General features: G+C 36.6%; 1 protein-coding gene across 1 annotated transcript in view; it reads left to right on the top strand.

Moving 5' to 3' along the window:
- The window catches only part of LOC145993916 (SID1 transmembrane family member 1-like), a 373625-nt gene that overhangs the window by 263835 nt on the left and 90095 nt on the right, over positions 1 to 19695 (top strand). Inside the window, exon 11 of the mRNA XM_083129833.1 lies at positions 12209 to 12326. Coding sequence (XP_082985959.1) covers positions 12209 to 12326 — 118 coding nt within the window. The remainder of the gene's footprint in view (positions 1 to 12208; positions 12327 to 19695) is intronic.

Genomic DNA, 19695 nt, shown 5'->3' with positions numbered 1-19695 from the left:
ACAGAGTTTTTTCAATAGGGAGGAACACCAGAACACTATGCGTACGTTGTGAAGCAGTTTCTGTCCAAAGTTAGTTATCAGATGACAAGGGTCACAGATTCTGTTTATGAACTTCCTTATGAACATAAACATTAGCCTTGTCACTGTGAAAGACTTTTAATTCAATGGAAGCGTCACACTGTAAATTGTTCGCGACAACCATTCATAATGCACAGCTCTTCGTGGATGTATCTGATTAAAATCTTGTGCAATGGCATGTGAACTTATCTCCCTAGACATCACTTTGATCTCGATGCATTACCGATGCGCTAAAGAAATTTTAAGCCACTTTTATAACACCTCGAAAAGGAGCAAATTGGTACAAGAATTCAGTAATAACTTTTTACTGGTTAAAGATACGTCGAAAAAACCTTCACCATTGCATTTCTCGTGAAATTATAGCCTGATTTGATATATCATATTGCCCCCTTCCCCTTTAAAATTCAAAAGTTGAATTCAAGATGGCGGACATCAAGATGGCCCCCGATCATGCGGGTGGCGTCAATGTGGTTCCCCCTTGGCCTGATAACGATTGATCATCACCATTTCCATGTTGCATGCTGCAGTGGTCTTGTACCGGGGGTGTTAAGTGACTTTTTGAGCCAGCCCGTAGATTGAAAAGTGACAGATTCTCGTTTTAAATTTTTCGTGATTTAAATCTAGGATCAGCCACCCACTTACTGCATTTATTTTCATCTGAACCCAATTTCACGTCCACGCGATTTCTCACGTTCTTCATTGTCTTGCCATATACAGCTTTGTTCATCAATTTGAAAAAATCTTTGTCTAAATCGGAAGTGGCAACTGTTCTATGTTGTGTGTTTGTTTCAATGTATGGTTTGAGCCACTCAGATTGTTTAAACCTGAGGATTCTTCTAATATCCAAGACCTTAACACCCATCACAATCAAAAACTGTAGACTTTTGTAATGGAGAACGTATCTTTCTTTTCTCTCCAAAGTTAATAAAAGCTTGCATTGATTAGAATTAGGTGGACATTTAAGTTTGGGTGCAGGTTTTAAATCAGAAAAACTATCATGCAAATGTCAAAAATGTAATTCGATGGTTTATTCGCATCATATTTTTCTTCCATGTCCATGTTGTTGCCTTCTGCATGTCTCTGTGCACATTGTACCATCCCACCCCAAATCCCTCTCTCGATGAAAAGTGACATGTCTACATCTGTTAATAATTCTAACTTAATTTTAGTTTGCTACAACATTGCAGACCACGCTAATCTTGGGAGGCTGAAGAAATGTGCAGGGTCCAATTTGTAAAATAGACATTGACATTTTGCTGAATGCTTGAAAAACATCCCCAAGTATTGTTACATCTAATTTCAAGTATGCGTTGTGATAATCTCCAAATGTTTTACATTCTAGTTTATCCCACATCAGTTGTGCATGTTCGTATTCTATGTCCGTAATTCCTGTTTTTTTCAGTTGACTGAAGAATTCTTTTTGAGGAGGGAGAGTGTCATCATAAAATTTAGATTCATTGTTTACATATTCATACGAGTAAATCCCTTTATTTCTAATCAGTTTTATATCTATGTTGGTAAAACTAGCTTTCGTAATTTTGAATTGTTCGTCACAAAGTTTACTTGCTAGAGCATCCAAACTTGCAGAGAGAAATCTGAACGAGTCAAGAAACCTCATCTCTATGGTTTTATTTGTCCCCGAAATCTTAACTTTCTTACTTATAGAAATGTATCGTTCTTCATTTTGAGGAAGAATTTTTTTTTTTGTGTGTGTGATATCCAAGTTTCCGAATTAAGAGATGAAAATCATAATTCGATCCATTATGAAAATCATATGCGGACAAATTTGGGCCTTTCAATTTTGAGGTTGCAAGCATTACAGATTCCGCTGATGAAACGAACGTCTGTGTGCGAATGGTGAAACACTTTACGATTCTCGTTTGGGGAAAAAAAAAAAAATGGCGGCCGGTACTGTTGTGCGTCGTTAGTGAGCGTGTAAAAAATCCAAATCTTCATCTAAATACACACTAAAAGTCCGTCTGGGATACTACATACTCGTTGCGAACATATAAAGATACTACAGAGCTGAAATAACAGGTAAAATAACGTGAGAGTGAGTGAAACGTGATATAAGAAAAATGCCGGGCTGCTGTGATTGCAACAGAATGATACGAGAAATGGAAAGACTAAAACTGGAGCTGTCGTCTAAAGACGAAATCATAAAACTGCTTGAAACAGACAAACTTGAACTGCTAAAAACGAAAAAAGGACAAAAAGGGGAAAATGTGTGGACAGAAGTAGTCAAGGGTAATGTAAGCAAAAAACCACTAATGCGTACCAGCACAAACGGACAAAACTACAAGGTATCAAACCAATTTATACATCGAAATCCATATGAGGTACTATACAATGCAGAAGCTAACCCTTCAACAACAAAATCTGTCAACTTAACGGGGCCAAGCAAAAAAGAAAATGGTAACGAAACTGGTAAACTCAAAAAGCAAAACAAATTTAACCCAAATAAAGAGTTCAAATGCAAGGTCTTAATTTTAGGCGATAGCCATAGTCGTGATATTGCATCAAAAATGTCAGAAAAATGCAATAAGTACGAAATAACTGGATACACTAAACCAGGAGCTCCACTGAATGAAGTAGTGAAATCAGCGGCTTCTATGTGCAAAAACTACGGAAGCAAAGACTGTGTAATCATAATGGGTGGATCAAACGATGTCGCCAAAAACGAGGCAAAAAATGTGATACCAGTACTAAAAAAGTGCCTCGAAAGTGTACAAAACACAAACGTCATTGTTACAGGAATCCCACATAGGTATGATCTCATTCCAACCTCTTGTGTAAACATGGAAATTGAAAGGGTTAACTCAAAAATCTCGAAAGTGTGCAAATTCTTCCCCACAGTAAAAATGTTGAGTGTCAACGACATTGGTAGAGATGGGCATACTACGCATGGTCAGCATCTGAACAGAAGAGGCAAAGACGTTCTGTGTAATAAACTCTGCTTACTGCTGAACAATTCATCTCCACAAAACAGCAATGTTACCATAGTCCTCCCTGCACCTCAATCTATTGGAAAGGAGAAGGAAACAATCCTAGTGCAAGTGCTGAATAGTGAAAATCATCTCGAGAAGATAACTGAAAAAGATGCAGTTGAAAGGGAAAAGGTAACAAACAACACTACCAAAAAGGTGAGTAAAGAATCTTTGTGTAATGTGCTCCACCATGAAGATGAAGTGAGTGACAAGCTACCGGAAAAAAATGAAACATCTGAAATTGCGAATACAAGTGACGGAGCTCTAAGACTGTCAAGAAGGGAAAAACGTGTACCACAAAAATTTCATGAAGATTTTTTATTGTAGAACCTAGTGACAAGAGTGATGATAAAAAAACAAAAGAAGGGAAAGGTACTCATGATAAAAAAGTAAATGCAAAAGAAAACACATTAAATATATTTCATCAAAACATACAAGGCCTTACCACAGCAAAAAAGCTTAATTTAGAAATATTTATGCAAAATGAATTATGTAACATTGATGTAATTTGTCTGACAAAACACTGGCTGCGAAAAGATGATCTTAACTACATAAACTTTCCAAATTTTACCCTAGCAACCAGTTTCTCCAGAGAAAATAAAATCAGGGGTGGGTCATGCATATTCATAAAAAATAACATTAAGGCAAAAGGGAGCAAACAATTCAACTACCTGAATGAGGAAAAATAATTTGAAAGTTCCATAGTTGAATTTCCACCACTTAGGCTAGTATTAATTTGTGTATACAGAACACCCGACAGTAATATCAACAACTTTACTAGGAAACTAGATGTAATATTAGATGCTTATTCAAAAAGAAAAATCAAATCCATACTAATAGGAGATTTTAACATTGATTTCCTGAGTCAAAAAATAGAACATGAGGTAGAAATATTCATGAAAGCTCACAATCTGACAGCAGTTGTGAGAGTACCCACACGAATCACATCAACTTCAAAAACAGCAATTGATCAGGTTTTCTTAAACACCAACTTATTTGTATACAGTGTCAATACAATTAGTACTGGCTTTTCAGACCATGAGGCACAATGCATAAAACTTACTGCAGCACAAAACACAAACCAAACACACACACCTTATAGACACATAAATACCACAAAAAGAGAATTTAATGAAGCTAATTTTAGTTACTTTAACTACTTAATAAGTAGAGAATCGTGGGATGGCCTATACTACCAAACTGATGTGAATGAAGCATACGAGACATTGCAGTCTGCCATTTCATACTCATTTAATTTAGCATTTTCCAAAACAACAAAAAAAAATATACATTAAAACAAAATCAAATTGGATAACACCCGACATCAAAGAAAACTGGAAAGATTTCATTATAATGAATAAATGCAGACACAAATTCGAAAGTGAAACATTCAATTCATATCTAAAGGAAAAAAGAAAGGAGTTTGAAAACTCAGTCAAGGAAGCAAAAAAAGACTATAATAGCAATATGATCCTAGACTCAAAAAACAAACAAAAAACCTTGTGGCATATTGCAAAAACCGAATTGGGTATGGTAGGGAAAGAAAAATACAAAGACAACATATCACTAAAACACGAAGGCAAAAGCGTGGTCAATCCCCAAGATGTAGCATCAACTTTCAATAAATACTTTACTGGGACAGTAGAAAAAATAACAAAAAACATCCAAAACAAAATCATAAAACTAGTAATATAACTAAAGTAGATTCTAGTATATACTTACTCCCAGCAGACGAGAAGGAAATATTTAGCTTAATAAGTCGCTTGAAAAACAATTATTCTGCCGACATAGATGAGATACCTGATATTGTAATAAAAAAATGTTCCGCAGACCTATGTGGCCCAATACGTCATGTAGTTAATCTAAGTCTCCTTACCGGTAAATATCCAGAACAGCTAAAAACTGCCATAATAAAACCTCTGCACAAGAAAGGGTCAAAAAATGAAATGAGTAATTACAGACCAATCTCTCTTCTCCCAGTCATCTCAAAAATACTTGAAAGGGTTATGTACAATAGATTAATAACATTTTTTAACAAATTTTCCATCATTTCTGAACAACAACATGGTTTTTGCAAATGAAAATCTACACAATCTGCTATACACACATTCACAGAAGCAATTAGAGAAATTTTGGATAAAAAAGAACACTGTGCAGGGCTCTTTCTTGATCTAACAAAAGCATTTGACACTGTCAACCACAAACTCTTGGTAAAAAAAATGGACCAGTATGGGATCAGGGGAGTAGCAAAAGAATGGTTTAAATCATATTTAACAGACAGGAATCAGATAGTAGAAATAACTCACATCGATGAGGATAATAACAAGGAAAATTATCAATCAAAGAAACAACGTATTACATATGGTGTACCCCAAGGATCCATTTTAGGACCCTTACTTTTTTTAATTTACATCAATGACCTTCCACAAAACTGTAAAGATGCAAACACAACTCTCTTTGCTGATGATACAACTGTTCTTATAGCAGGAACAAACACAGAACGGTTAAAACACAGCGTAAAGAATACAATCACTCACATCTCAGAGTGGATAGAAAAAAATGGTCTTGTGGTAAACACTAAAAAAACAAATGCAATTAGATTTCAAATCAACAGCTGTAGCAGTGAAACTCCAGAAATTAACTTTCAAGATCAGGACATAGAATATGTATCTAACATAAAATTTCTTGGCGTACAACTGTCTGAAAATTTAAAGTGGGATCTACACATTGAAGCTACAGCAAACAAGGTTAGTGGGTTTTGTTATGCGATAAGAACAGTAAGAAATGTAGTAAATCTAGAAGCAGCAAAAACACTATACTATGGCATCATTCACTCTGTATTACGGTACGGCATCATTTTCTGGGGGAACATGAACAAAAGCATTACATTATTCAGACTACAAAAGAGAGCTGTTAGAATTCTGGCAAATGCTCCAACAGATGCACCATGCAAACCATTATTTCAAGAATTACAGATATTGCCAGTTCCATGCATATACCTATATGAAATCCTAACAAGCATGAAAATTTGTCAAAATACACACACAGCAAATAAGGACTACCACACCTACAACACCAGGGGAAAGAATGACTTACATATGGAATTACACAATACCACATTCTACCAAAAAGGGGTAACATATAATGGTATACGCTTATTTAACATGCTACCAAATGCATTCAAAAATATAAAGTCATTGCCAGTATACAAGTTACATCTAAAAAGATTCCTAAAGGAACATTGTTTTTACACAGTGCAAGAGTACATTGATACCGTAAGTGACAGGAATAGCAACAATAATATAACAAAGTAGGACTGCCCTATCATCAGTATTTTTTTTATTTTTCCTTTGCTGTTCGATTTAATTTATCTAGATGTAAGTATAGGTGACTATTTAATGCTCAATTTATGTTTGTGTGTATGTATATATATATATACATGTGTGTACATAATGTCATAGCAAATTAAGCAAGCATTGAATATAGAAAACATATTTTTAGGCAATATGTCTCAAGAAAATAACATTGAGCATGCATTTATTCTCTTTATACGATATCTTGTATCTCATGCTATTGTATTTTATATTATATTATGCCTTTAATTTTATAAATGTATTCTAAATGTACATGTACAATGTGACAATTCCAAACTTTTGTAAAGTTGAATGGATGCTAATAAATCAATCAATCAATCAATCAATCTATTGATTGCACACTGGACACTCGACAGTTTCATAAAATATTTATTGTTCCTCTGATGTCAACAAATTCATCAGTTTGGATATTTGCAAGAAGCTGCCAATTTTCTCAACCTCCTCTTCCATCTTTTCAAAAAAGTGTTCGATAACATTCGGTCCACAGTATACATATGGTTCATTTATTTCATCTTGTCATTCGACAATGTAACCAAAACTATTTGGTTCATGAAGCTAGTATGGAGTTGTGGAGGAAATTTTTGGATTTGGTTTGCAGGAGGACAGTGGCTTCAGAAATGATTCAAAATCTGCTACGGTAATGGCTGGATGTTCAAACAAAGCCTTGTACATTTTGAATTCTTCGACTTCATTCTTTTGGCATCATCAATATTCGAGCTGGTTTGTTGTCACTGCAATATATTTCATGTTCGACACGTTCTTCAATAGCAATTTGCCGTGCGGTATATATTTGGTGATTGAATTCTCTTCGATCATTAAACGTGGTTAAACACCTTGGACAAACCTTGATGCGATTTACATACTTCGTTGTTTGACTTCTGATTAGTCGTAATAGTGAACGAATAAGGCAGTAATGGTGAATATTGTTGTTTGAAATTAAAAGAAGATTAATTATATGAGCATTATTTATCCTGATGGGATGATATCCTTTATCCTGATGGGATGCACAAGATGTTTTTCTGACGTATAAGAATATACATTAATAGCAATACGTTTTCCATCAGAATCTTGTGCATGCGACTCGAACTTTGATATGTCTGACAATGCCACGGGGTATTCAATGCTAGACATTACATTTTCAAACTCTGTCTCCTACTGCTTGTAATGATAAAGTTGCTCTGGATTATTTTTCCAAATGAACAGGATACAGAGCTGCCAAGATGCACCAAAGGAAGCATTTTGAGTCATTATTTTGAATATTTAACACTGCTTTCTTGCTTTGAATGTTCGGTGGTGGAGGGACGTAACTCGATGCAGAAAAAGGCATGAATTTGTTCACGTAAACGGTTAATGTATGAGGAGTACCACATAAAGATCATCCCGAACCTCTTAGCCTCGAAAGTTTCATGTTTCATAATCAACTCATTTGACAGATTATAGTAAAACTCATCCAAATTTTCAAAATCTGCCAAATAAAGAGCCTGGTTTTTGGTACGATGATAAAAAACTTTTGTTATACCATTGACTTTCTCATATTCGGAACATAAATCAACGTATACTTTTATGGAATTATTTTCAAGATTACTTTTCAAAGTATTCAGTACAAAAGTTTTTGCTTCACGCAAGAAACTAGGAATGTCACGGCCTGCTTCCAATGTAAATGATAAATCCTGAAGTCGACCATTAAATGCAGACCTAACTGGTTTATATTTATTATTTAATTTAATTTGTTTTGGAGCAGAAGCTTCAGCTTCAGAATAATCAATTTTTATTTTCAATGTTCCTTCTCCAGTCGATGGTTTGCAAATTTTCAAATGTCTACTTAGATTTGGAATGCTAATTTCTTTTCCACATTGAGCACAGGCTTTAGAAGGTAACAAACGATTTGCTCGATAAATTATTCTTTGAAATTAGTTTCCCACAAGTGACACATTCGATCTTATCATTCTTACGAGTAAAACAGGTAGGTGATACCATTTTTTTATATGCTTTAAAATATGAGGAAACAAACGATAGAAATTTCAGATATGTTATTTATATAAAATTTAAATTTTTTATATAAAATTGAATGGGATATCTCCAACTTAAAATTGAACCTGATAATACTATTCCGTATGAAAACTCTATGACCTTACTTGGGTTTTCCGCCAAATTATATGCTTCTAGTCTCCTATACTTTGGTCCAGCCCGTTCAGGTTCTATCCCCCACGATGTGGGTTCCTCTGCTGATCCAGCAAAGGTGAGAGAAATCAGCACTGTGCTCTGACTTATATAGATTTATAGAGCCAATAGAAATCTTGCTTACTTAAACCAATCAGAAAACACCACATATAAATTATTAGCCAATCAAAATCTCTGTTTTTTAGCTATCATATAAAAAAAATGCAAAATATCCCAGTTTCAATTCGATCCATCTGTCTGAATCGAAGAAACCGACAATTTGTATATTCTCATATCACTGTATGCTTGCCCCCTATTAGCACCTCTTTTGCTGTTGTTGCTCAATTAATTTTCACTAATTGGCAATTTTCTTGAAGAGGTCTAATAGAACGAGATACGGCGGTATGAGAAATATGCAAATTTAAAGATATTTTAGCGAATTACGCCAGCATAAGCTAAGTTCGTATTGCTAGAAGGCCTTCGTCGTTGCAAGTCACGTAACCCATTCACTGGCAAAAAAAGTTAAAAATGTTGACATGCTGAAAAAAATGTCTTGTCCCCCTCAAGCATTCATCGAGTTCCAACATTTGCACATACGCACATGCGTTTACACTCTGTTATTGTTTTTTTTTTTGATCACTTGAAATATCGAATATCTCTAAAAACGGAGAAAAATAAGCAAAAAAAAACCAGCTATGTGCAAATGAAATAACTGACTGAATTTTATTGCCCAATTCACTTACCATGAGGTCTACGGTGGAGGTGTGTGAATGGAGGGCTAAAAAATCTTTGGGAAGGTAGAAAATCAGTATGATAATGGGAATGTTGGTGGGTTGGAGTTTAAATTTATACATGAGCGCGGGGGAAACTTTACTTTTTTTATCTGTGAAGGTTCTAAGGTGGGTGAACATGTTGGAAAAGTACTAGTATATACATAGACCAAAGTTACATGGTTCTAGCTCCCATAGGAGTGGAGATACTCAACGTCTTATAAAATGTCTTAAGACAAATATCTTAATCTTTAAGAAAGTCGGCTTCCGGTCTGTCAAGATGTTACTTTCAGTCTGTCAAGAAAATTTTCTTAAGACAAATATCTTAAGACGTTTTCTAAGACATTAATTTTCTTGGCTCCTAATTGAGGTAGGATGATAATTATAGGTTCGTTGGATAGAGTATGACGAAAACTTCTCGACTAGCAAACAAAATTAATTCCATCCCTTCAAGTTTCGGAAATATATACATTTTTTTTATTTGCTTGATTTGCTGGCTTAGTTTTGACCCTAATTCGAAAATTTTAATAGCATTCGATAAAAAATTTGAAGTACTCTACAACGTATTAGACAGATGATGATTAGTGCTTGCTGGTTCCAAGTTATTTTAGATTAAAATTTCAAGATGTAATTTCTAAGATGTTTTGTAATTCATAAACTATGGGCTGTAGGAAAACGATTCTTGCTTTATCTGCTATTGCTCGACGAGTTCTATAACTGCGAGACCCCACTGTGACCTCCAAAAGTAGTGGGGCATTGAATCTTATTGTAAAAAGACCATGACATACATGGTGAAAAGGGGCTCACACATCATAAAAAATACATCGTAGCCGTTTATGCTGAGGACCCCCACCTACAAAAAAAATAAAAATAATAATAAGGCCCCCAGATACATCATAGACATTTATGTTGAAGGCCCCAACTACAAAAATAAGGTCCCAAAATAAGATTGAGCAAAAAAGGAGCTAGAACATCATCAAATGCTATAAAATCAACACAAAATACATCGTAGCCGTTTACGCTCACCTACAAGGATAACATAGAAACAACAATTTTACACTTTGTAGGTTATTTTAACCCATAAAAGGCTGTAAAAAAGTGAATAGGTTAAGTTATATCACGTAAGATCATGGCATACCTACAAAGATGAAGCTCCAAAAATGAGATTGAGCAAAAAATAGGGCTAGAACATCGTCGAACGCAATAAAATCCATAAAAAAATCATCAAAATATGTCACAACTGAGGTTAACTACTAGGCATACCTACAAGGATAACATAGAACCATTAGGTTTCCACTACTAATAGGTCTATCCTGTTTCTAGTGAGTTTTCATACCTATATATTCTTGTCGTGGTAATAGAAAATTCAAAAAGTGTCGCAGTGATTTTGTATCATATCAAATTTCTGGAGATCAGATGGAGCTACCTCAGAAGAACATGCACTTTTTGTTAACACTGAGACTTGTTGGCTTCGACGATTTATACTATGCTGTTTGAAAACAAATAAACATTTTGAAACAAAAATGAGATCTATTAGAAGGATTATAATAAAAATATTATTACAAGTACAAAACATATATTTAAAAAACTAAAATACAGTGAAATATGCCTGAAAAGCAAGGGTGAGCGCCGTACTCACCTGCGACTGGTGACGTGACTACAGCGAGCATCACCGATCCTGGGTTAAACTTTTGATTGAAGTATGCTCCATGCACATGTAATCAGACTGGACCTACATGTTAAGTGGGATCTGAACAACTTGTGCCTCCTTATTGCATCAAACGTGGACCCATTGAATTACAAGGCAATGACTTTACAGCTATGCCATCAGGGATGCCTCGAAGAATTTGAATGTTTACAATTAGTTTAACCTTTATTTCAGCCTGCAGAATCCTAAAACTACATGTATCTGCATCTGCATGTTGTTTTTCTTCATTTCCATGAAATTGCAGATCAACTGGCAAACATATGTTTATGATTAATTGGATTGAAAATTATAAAGAATCATAAATGACCAATCATAAATTAGAATCTATGTAAAATAGACATTTATGTAAAAATTGATTTGTGGTTTTATTAATGAAAAAAATGTTCACTTTGAACTATAATATAGAATATGTTTGTTTTGCATTGGTGTATTTAATTTTAGTTTACCTTTAAGAATTTAATATTATATTTTTCTAATAAAGAAACTGTTAATTTATTAGCAAATGAACTTTCTTGTTTAATAAGAAAAGAAATATTTTATCACACATATGTCTATATTCTTATATTGACATTGTCTCAGAATAGATTAGTATTGTTAATAAAATCTTCATTTAAAGGATCCAAGAACTTCTTAATTATTTCCATATACCTTTGTTTTTATATATTGATTAAAAATTTGAAACTATATATTCTGTATGCTATATTTATAACCTAATAGGCTCCAAAATAATATTTATTCCACTTGTTTACATTGGGAGTTTGGTCAAACCAGAAGTCTGTTCCCACCATCTACAATCAAATTATCTGATCGATTTTGTTTATTTACCCAGGAACATCCATCACAGTAATTAATACCTTTTGACAAGGGAGGACATATTTTATTTATTGTTTATGGTGTTTAATTTATGTGATCCATTTTTTAGTATAGCAATAAGTTAATTCTAACAATAATTTTATAATTCAGCCTAACCATTTCTTCAGTGTGGGAGTAAACCTAATTGGGGTTTTCAGGTCAACATATTATGGTCACCCACCCTACACGAATGAGAATTGACCTATATATGAATATATCGTGATTGCAAATATTTCTATTTTTTTGTGAATGGTTTTTTTGATCTCTCCTATTTTCCAGGAATATGGAGTTCCACAACAGTTTGGATTGTTTTATGCAATGGGTGAAGCCCTAATTATGGAGGGCATTCTGAGTGGGTGCTATCATATTTGTCCAAATCGTTTAAATTTTCAGTTTGGTACGTATGTGTGGTGTATTTCATTGTCATTCATGTAATGTAGCCTATCTTGTGCTGAATAATGAAAGCATGAAATTCTATTTTTTTTAGCAGTACAAAAATTCACGCTTTTAAGAAATTAATTTTCCTTATCTAATCACTAACACATAGATCCATTTTATCAACATATACTGAACAAAATGACATATGTTTCTTTGTTTCAAGTGCACTCTCCAGCAAGTATGCAAATCGCCATTGAACCTAGAGTTTAAAGTGGAATTTAGACCACTGTGCAACATACTTCCACCTGGCATGGGATCTAGCGGCTTTTTGATTACAAGACAATAGCTTAAGCCACTTCACTATCAAGGAGACACAAATGGAAGTATAATTCATAACTGCATGATTATTACAATGCATATATTATTTTGCTATACACAGGACATGTTTTCTTTCATTTGGAGATTGTTTCCATCAGAAAGCAGCAATATCCAGGACCTCCCCGATGGCGCTGGGCTAGTATTCTCGCCTTGTTATCCTGGGTTTGATACCTGGTTGAGGTAAATAGTGGTTTGGATCGCACTTTAACTGTAGGTCCAGTTGAGATTAATCTTACTGTGTACGAAGTGGACTTAAAACACCAACTAAATCAATCAAGTAGCAATATCCAAAACGTAATTATTTGTACAAGAGTGAAGCATATATCCTGAGATACCAGCATTGAAAAAAGGGGTGGAGGCAACAGTATTTTTTATAGAGAGGAATGAGGATTTTAAAGCTTTCCTTTTTCTATTGACTTACACATACCAGCTTTTTATGAGCACTAACTTGTAGCCTGGTTGTTGTAACTACCATTCTTAATATCTAAGATGTTAATTTGTATTTGTGACCAGTTCATTATTTCAAATTTTGCACTGAAACATAAAAATGCAGTTGAAACACATGCATGTATCTATAATATATTTATCGGCTTGATCTGGGTTTATAATCTACTTAAAAATGCACCAAAATTGTGACATGAGTGGAAATCTATAACATAGAAACTCACGGGTTTCATTTTTCTCATACTTGTTCAGTAGAGGTATATAGCCGGTGCTGCTCCATACTTTTGGTAGTTTTCCATCCATTTGGTCGTTCACCATCCTTTTGGTTGAAGTGCATCGGTACGAAATAAACCTCACTCTACACCTTGTGGTGCATTAAACAAACCTCAACAGGGTCTTGAACTGTCCTGACTTAACCTAACCTAGCTGATTGTGCACCATCATCTTTTAACGGTGCTTCATCGTTTTGGTTGTCTACCATTCTTTTGGTTGAAATGCATCAGTACGAAATAAACCTCACTCTACATCTTGTGTGGTGTTATGCAAACATCATCAGTAGAATTAATAACGGTATGTTCTGTATGCATCTTTTGACATACTTATTTCTTACGACCTTTTACAGGCTAAGTTAACCTACAAGGGTTGTTTTTTCTTATTCTGAATACGTACTTTGAGCTACTATTGTTCTTATGATCTTTTACGGGCTAAGTTAACCTACAAGGGTGCCAAAACACAGTAGTGGCTGGCAACACTGTTTGACCTATATATTCCATGTATTCTTGCAAAAACACACATCTCTCGCAATTTTTTTTTATGCCCTGTTGCAGCTTAAACTAACCTACAGGGATCAAACACACGGTAGCGGCTCTGGCAAAAACTTTTTTTTGACCTCAATATGTTTTGTGTATGCATGCCAACTCGCGTGTTGCAAAAATTCTTGGCATCTTCCATGGGGGTAAATTACAAGCTTTTTATAAGTTAGCAGTTTTTTCGTATATCCTGCACAGGGTGTCGTCGGGTAGGGCATCATGGGACTCGCAGACGATCTTGATGTTGGTGCGGACGTTGACCACGACCTGCTTCCTCTTCGATGTGTTGATGACGAAAAAGCGGAAACGCGGGCTCGAGGGTTGAGCAAAGGTTTATTCAGAATTTTTTATTTGAGATGTGTAAGTTTGTGTTTATGGGTGTGAAAAGGTATACTTATAGCCAAAATGACCATAAATTCTTCCTTTTATAAAAATTGTGTGGGGTGTTAGGGCGTAGTTGGTGGATAAATTACTGTGATCGAGACACTACAACTTCATGTTCCATAATCCGAGATTTGCAGAAAAGCGATGCTACACACCAAAATGTAAATACAAACGAGAGAGAAAATGCACTACCCTGCACAAATTAAAATTCATTGATCCATGTCCAGGAAAGAAGCATTAACAAGATGCTAGGAAATACACAAAAAGCACGCACACACCCTTACTTTCTTAGTCACGTTAGAAGCAGATTGCTTTGATTTGTGAACTTTTACTCCATTATTAGTATTGCTTTCACTTGTTACTATGTAATACAGTTCCATTCATTTGCAATGCGTTTTAGTACCATGCCTTTTTTATTTATGCCGCTGCCACCCTGAAAAAAAGATGAGCTGGCTGCATACGGCGACAACAGGCAGGTCAGTTTCGCATTCCTCAGCCTCACAGTCTTTTCATCTCCCAACTGTAACCAATTCCCTTGCAGTTGTTCACGATGAAGTTGGAGAGTTTGGTGTGATGACGTCGACGATGCCCACCTTCTTCTTGTTGGAAGTTACGGTTGCCTGCATTTTCTTCACCGGCTATAACCAGAAAGCAATCCAGTAGCTTCCTCACATTGTCCACCCACACACACTACTTGGGCAGGGTGTTGTAGCGTTTGACGCCGCTGCCCGTCTTGACCTGATTTCAAATAAATTTGATGAGATTCTTGTATTTGTTGGCGCTGCTGGATTTTATTTGGTTCTGAGTGGCGTCGTTGTTTTGATATCAAAATATCAAAATGTCTGTGTAACCTTGATAATCTTTCAGAGGTGAGGTGACGGTGTAATCTTTGGGATACTTCTTGGTGATGAGTTCCCACAGTCCCACCGTATTGGGGTACCTGGCCCAGCTGTTCTTTTCGCATAAATTGATTTTCACGTCTTCAGCTTCGAAAGTGACTTTCGATTTTCCAATTTTCCAAATCACGCCTTCGTTGGTTTGGACACAACTCGATCTTATCCGAAGAAGAAGATGAAATGCTGCTTATGGCTTGACGTTCCGGTGGTGGTGGTTGACTGAGTTCGAGCGGAGTATGAATGCTAGACAGAGGTGTTGGAGGATAATCTGTGTAGTTGCGAGTGGCAAGGGGTACGAGCTCCGTGATGAGATCCTTGTTCTGTTTGGTGACATTTTAATCTCTTTACTGAGACCGCTAATGGCGTCGATGATAGGTTGATTCTCGAGCTTGTTCTCTTAGTAGAAACCACAATTCTAGGATTTCCAACACTTGAAGCGTTTCGCAAGGTAATCGCGCAATTTCATGTTGTCTTCGATTTTTCATTTTGTCATTTTGATATGGGGTTATCTTAAACGTCACGAAGTTTCTCGTAACGTTGCAACATTTGCAAAGTCGTTGATTTTGTTTCTGTACTTTCCATCGTTTGGTTTTCTTGTCATGTTTTGTGAATCCCTTCTCGAACGTATTCTGAACTTGCTGTTCCACACTCGATCTCCTACTTTGTATTTTGGTTCCTTGGTTTTGTGTCGAAACTTGGGGCAGTAAACGGTGGAGATCAATGGTACCTTGTCGGATTTATTAACGTCGGCCTGTTTCATGCGTATTGTGCTGTGAACAGTATGATTGTAATTGTCCACGAGTTCCTGCAGCATGTCGATCCATTTGTAATTACCCTGAAGCGTGAACGTTTTCCACATGCGTGTTTTCAAGGTTCTGTTAAATTGCTCCACAATACTAGCTTTTTTGTGACTGAAGGTCGAATAATGGTGAATGTCATGTTTTTCAATGAATTGCTGGAATACAGAGTTGAAAAATTCCTTGTCATTGTTCGTCTGCAGAAAGCGTGGTGATCTACCCCCTCGCTCGAAAACGACCTTGAAGCTTCCGCAACGCAGGTGTCAGTTTTGAATTTCAGAGGAAGGGCCCACACAAATTTGGAAAAGTTGTCGATGTCGGTGAGGAGGTACTTGTTGCCCTTGTTGACTTTAAGTAAATTCTTCAGGTTGCCCCTGCTCATTTCGACCAGGTCCGTCTGCCACAGATCGTCGATGCCCTTGGTCACCACCGCTAAATGTGGGTAATTGCGACGTGCAGGTTTGTGCAGCTTGTCAACGATGGCTTGCCTAGACATTAAGTGAGAAATTTCGTCGGAAGGAAAAAAATGGATTATCGTCCGGTTACAATTGTTTGACTTCGAAGAATAGTCTGTCTCCACTTTCGACGTCAAAAACGGATAATTGTTTGTCCTCGTGTATTTTATATTTGCTGATCGTGTCGTCCCAATATGCGATGGGTATTTGAAGCGCTCTGAATACGCCATCTTTTCTTTGAATGGTGAAGAGCAGCACCTCGGGATGTTTTCCATTTTTCCAGCATCTAAATTCTAGAAACCGAAGGGTGCTGTCGAAGAAAAAATCGTGAGAATGGCTGTGAGAATACAATTTATAAATGTGACCAGCTCGTGCGTACGTCCAATGCCCTCGAACATTCGGAACGCTGTGAAGCCTGACAATCTCGACGGAAAACAAACAACGTGAGTCTGAATCATCCAATCTGCTCAGCACCGGTTCTAGATGTTCCCCGATGGTGCGAACGACTTCATCGTAGCCGTGTTTGATCCTCATTTCGACGTACAGTTGCTTGAATTGCTCTTTTAACTCACGAAGCTGACTGACGAAACTTTGCAAGGCTGATTCATGATTTGCTTGATGCTGCCGATTTGAAGTTTCACGTTCACGATGATCTGCTGCTGGCTCTCCACGAAGGTCAACTTGGAGGTCTAGGTGGTAAGGTCTTGCACCTGGGTCATGATTTCGGTGAGCAAGTCATGCAGCTTGCTTATATTTTGGTTGGTAGGTATAGTCGCGATGCTGTCTCGAAGCGAAGACATTTCGGTTTGGATGTTTCTGATGTCGTCGGATTTGAGTATTCGATTCACGGCCCTCTTCACGGCTTTCAGTTTCTGCGACGTGGGCATGGTGACCACCTTACCTTGAAGCGACTCCAGAGCCTTTTTAACGGCGTCAAACTCAGTGGCATCCGCCACGGTACACATGGCGTCTTAAAGTTGCATTATGTCATCCAGGGTGGGCGTCGATCACTGCAGCATTTCCAACTTGTTCTGTATGTCGTCTATCAGGTGATGAAAGTGCGAGAGTTCGGATTCGGTGTTCAGACTTTCCAGCTTGGAGATCTGCTGTTGAAGAGTGTCCAGAATTTCGGTGATGCCAAGCAATTTCGATTCCAGAATTTCCTGGACGTTCGAGAGATCGGTTTTCATGGTTGCCAAGGTATCATGGATGTGGGCTACGATGCCTTGAATTCTCGAGCTGGAATTTGATGTTGGCTACGCTTTGAGCGATGGTGTTCAGTTCGTTGGACGAAGTCAGGTTGTCTATGAAGTGGTATAAATAACCAGCCCTTGTATACAGAAATTGTCCAGAGTACTCATACTCCAAAGAACATTCCAGCTCAAAACAAAAAGACGCAAAGAGCAACACTTTTCCTGAGATCTGAAGATAAATCTCCAAAAGAGATACAAGAAATCGTTACCAAGTATATCGATCCAGCTAAAGAAAAGATACAGATTGGAAATGTAAAATCGAATAGGAATACTCTAATACTTGATGTGGCAACCGAGGAAGAAGCTACAAAACTGAAAACACATAATCAACTGGTGTCAAGAGGCATCACATCAGAACCTATTAAGAAAAGAAATCCTCGGGTCATCATTTATGACGTGCCAAGGTCCTACCAGGATGAAGAAGTAAACGAAAACATTTATACTCTCAACTTTGAAACATCAACTTCGCTGGAGGAATTCAAACAAAATGTCAAGTTTGCTTTTAGGACTGGTAGGAGGGATGGCGCTGCTAGCCATATTGTGCTTGAGACAACTCCGACTTTTAGAAACATGTTTAAGAACAAACAGCAGATCTATCTTCCATTCTCGATACACAATACCAAGGATTTTATTTCAATCCCGCGGTGCTATAACTGCCATGACCTTGGTCATGTTAATAAGCACTGGGAGAGGGAACCAGCATGTGAAAGATGTGGAGAAAGCCACAGAACCCAAGAATGTAAGGAACATAAGGACTTCAAGAGATGTATCACTTGCAAGTATAGAAGGCGTAACTGTAATCAAGAGGTCTGTCCAACGTTTCATGATTTGTGGGAAAGGACAATCAGTAAAATTAACTATGGCTAGCAATCAAAATGTATCTTATACGAACAACAGTGAAGCCATAAAAATTTTACAGTTAAATGCTGGCAGGTCTCAGATGGCTACCAAAGAACTTAGACATATTAGTAAACAGACAAATACCGATCTTATACTCATTCAAGAACCTTATCAGGTCAAAGGTGCAATAGTTGGATTCCCAACGACAGCTAAAATCTTAATTCATGGAAATGAACCGCAAGCAGCGATAATTGTACTTAATAATAATTACAGAGTGCATTGGAATAAAAACCTGTCGTCAACACATTGCCAAGTGGCTGAAATAGACACTGGGAGTTCGGTTTGGATTTTCCTCAGTATATACTGTCAATACAAAGATCCAATTATCCCGTTCCTTATCGTCATGGAACAAAAAATTGATTGCTACTCAACAAATCAGATACTCATAGCAATTGACAGTAATGCCAAATCAAAATTTTGGCACAGTAAGACAACTGATGATAAGGGTCGACTAATGGAGGACAGTATCGCATTAAAAGACTTAATAATATTAAACAGAGAATCAAACATACCTACGTTCAAGAATAGACAGGGTGCAGAATCTAATATTGATATCAGCACAACAAATTGAAAAGGAGCAGTAAATAATATAGACTGGAAGATTTTTGATAATGAGACTGTAAGCGATCATAATCTCATTAGAATAACAATACAAAATAAAGGTTGTAAAAAGCGGAACACACAATACCATAGAGTAAACTGGATGAAGACAGACTGGGCAAATATAAGAAGACACATAAGTTCAGAATTGCCCCGGAAGGAATTACCGAACTTGGAAGAAGGAATCAAAGAACTCTATAAAGTAATGGATTCCATCTTAAAAATGGAAGTAGCAAAAATTAAGATTGGAAACCGCAAGAACACCAACATGTGGCCTGATTACTTGTTAAAAAGAAGACAAACAACCAGAAAACTAAGGAAATCATATCAACAGGCGAAGACATTCCGAGTTAAGCAGTTTTTCCTAGAGAAATATAGGGACTCCAAGTGGAGGTATAATAACTTGCTAAAACAACATAAGCAGAAATCCTGGGCGAACTTTGTTAAAAGAGAATTGGCTCGAGATCCGTGG

Source organism: Lepisma saccharinum, chromosome 10 (assembly GCF_977018435.1).
Source record: "Lepisma saccharinum chromosome 10, izLepSacc3.1, whole genome shotgun sequence".
NCBI lineage: Eukaryota > Metazoa > Arthropoda > Insecta > Zygentoma > Lepismatidae > Lepisma > Lepisma saccharinum.
Note: the sequence above shows the minus strand (reverse complement) of the source record. Positions and strands in the feature narration are given on the sequence as shown.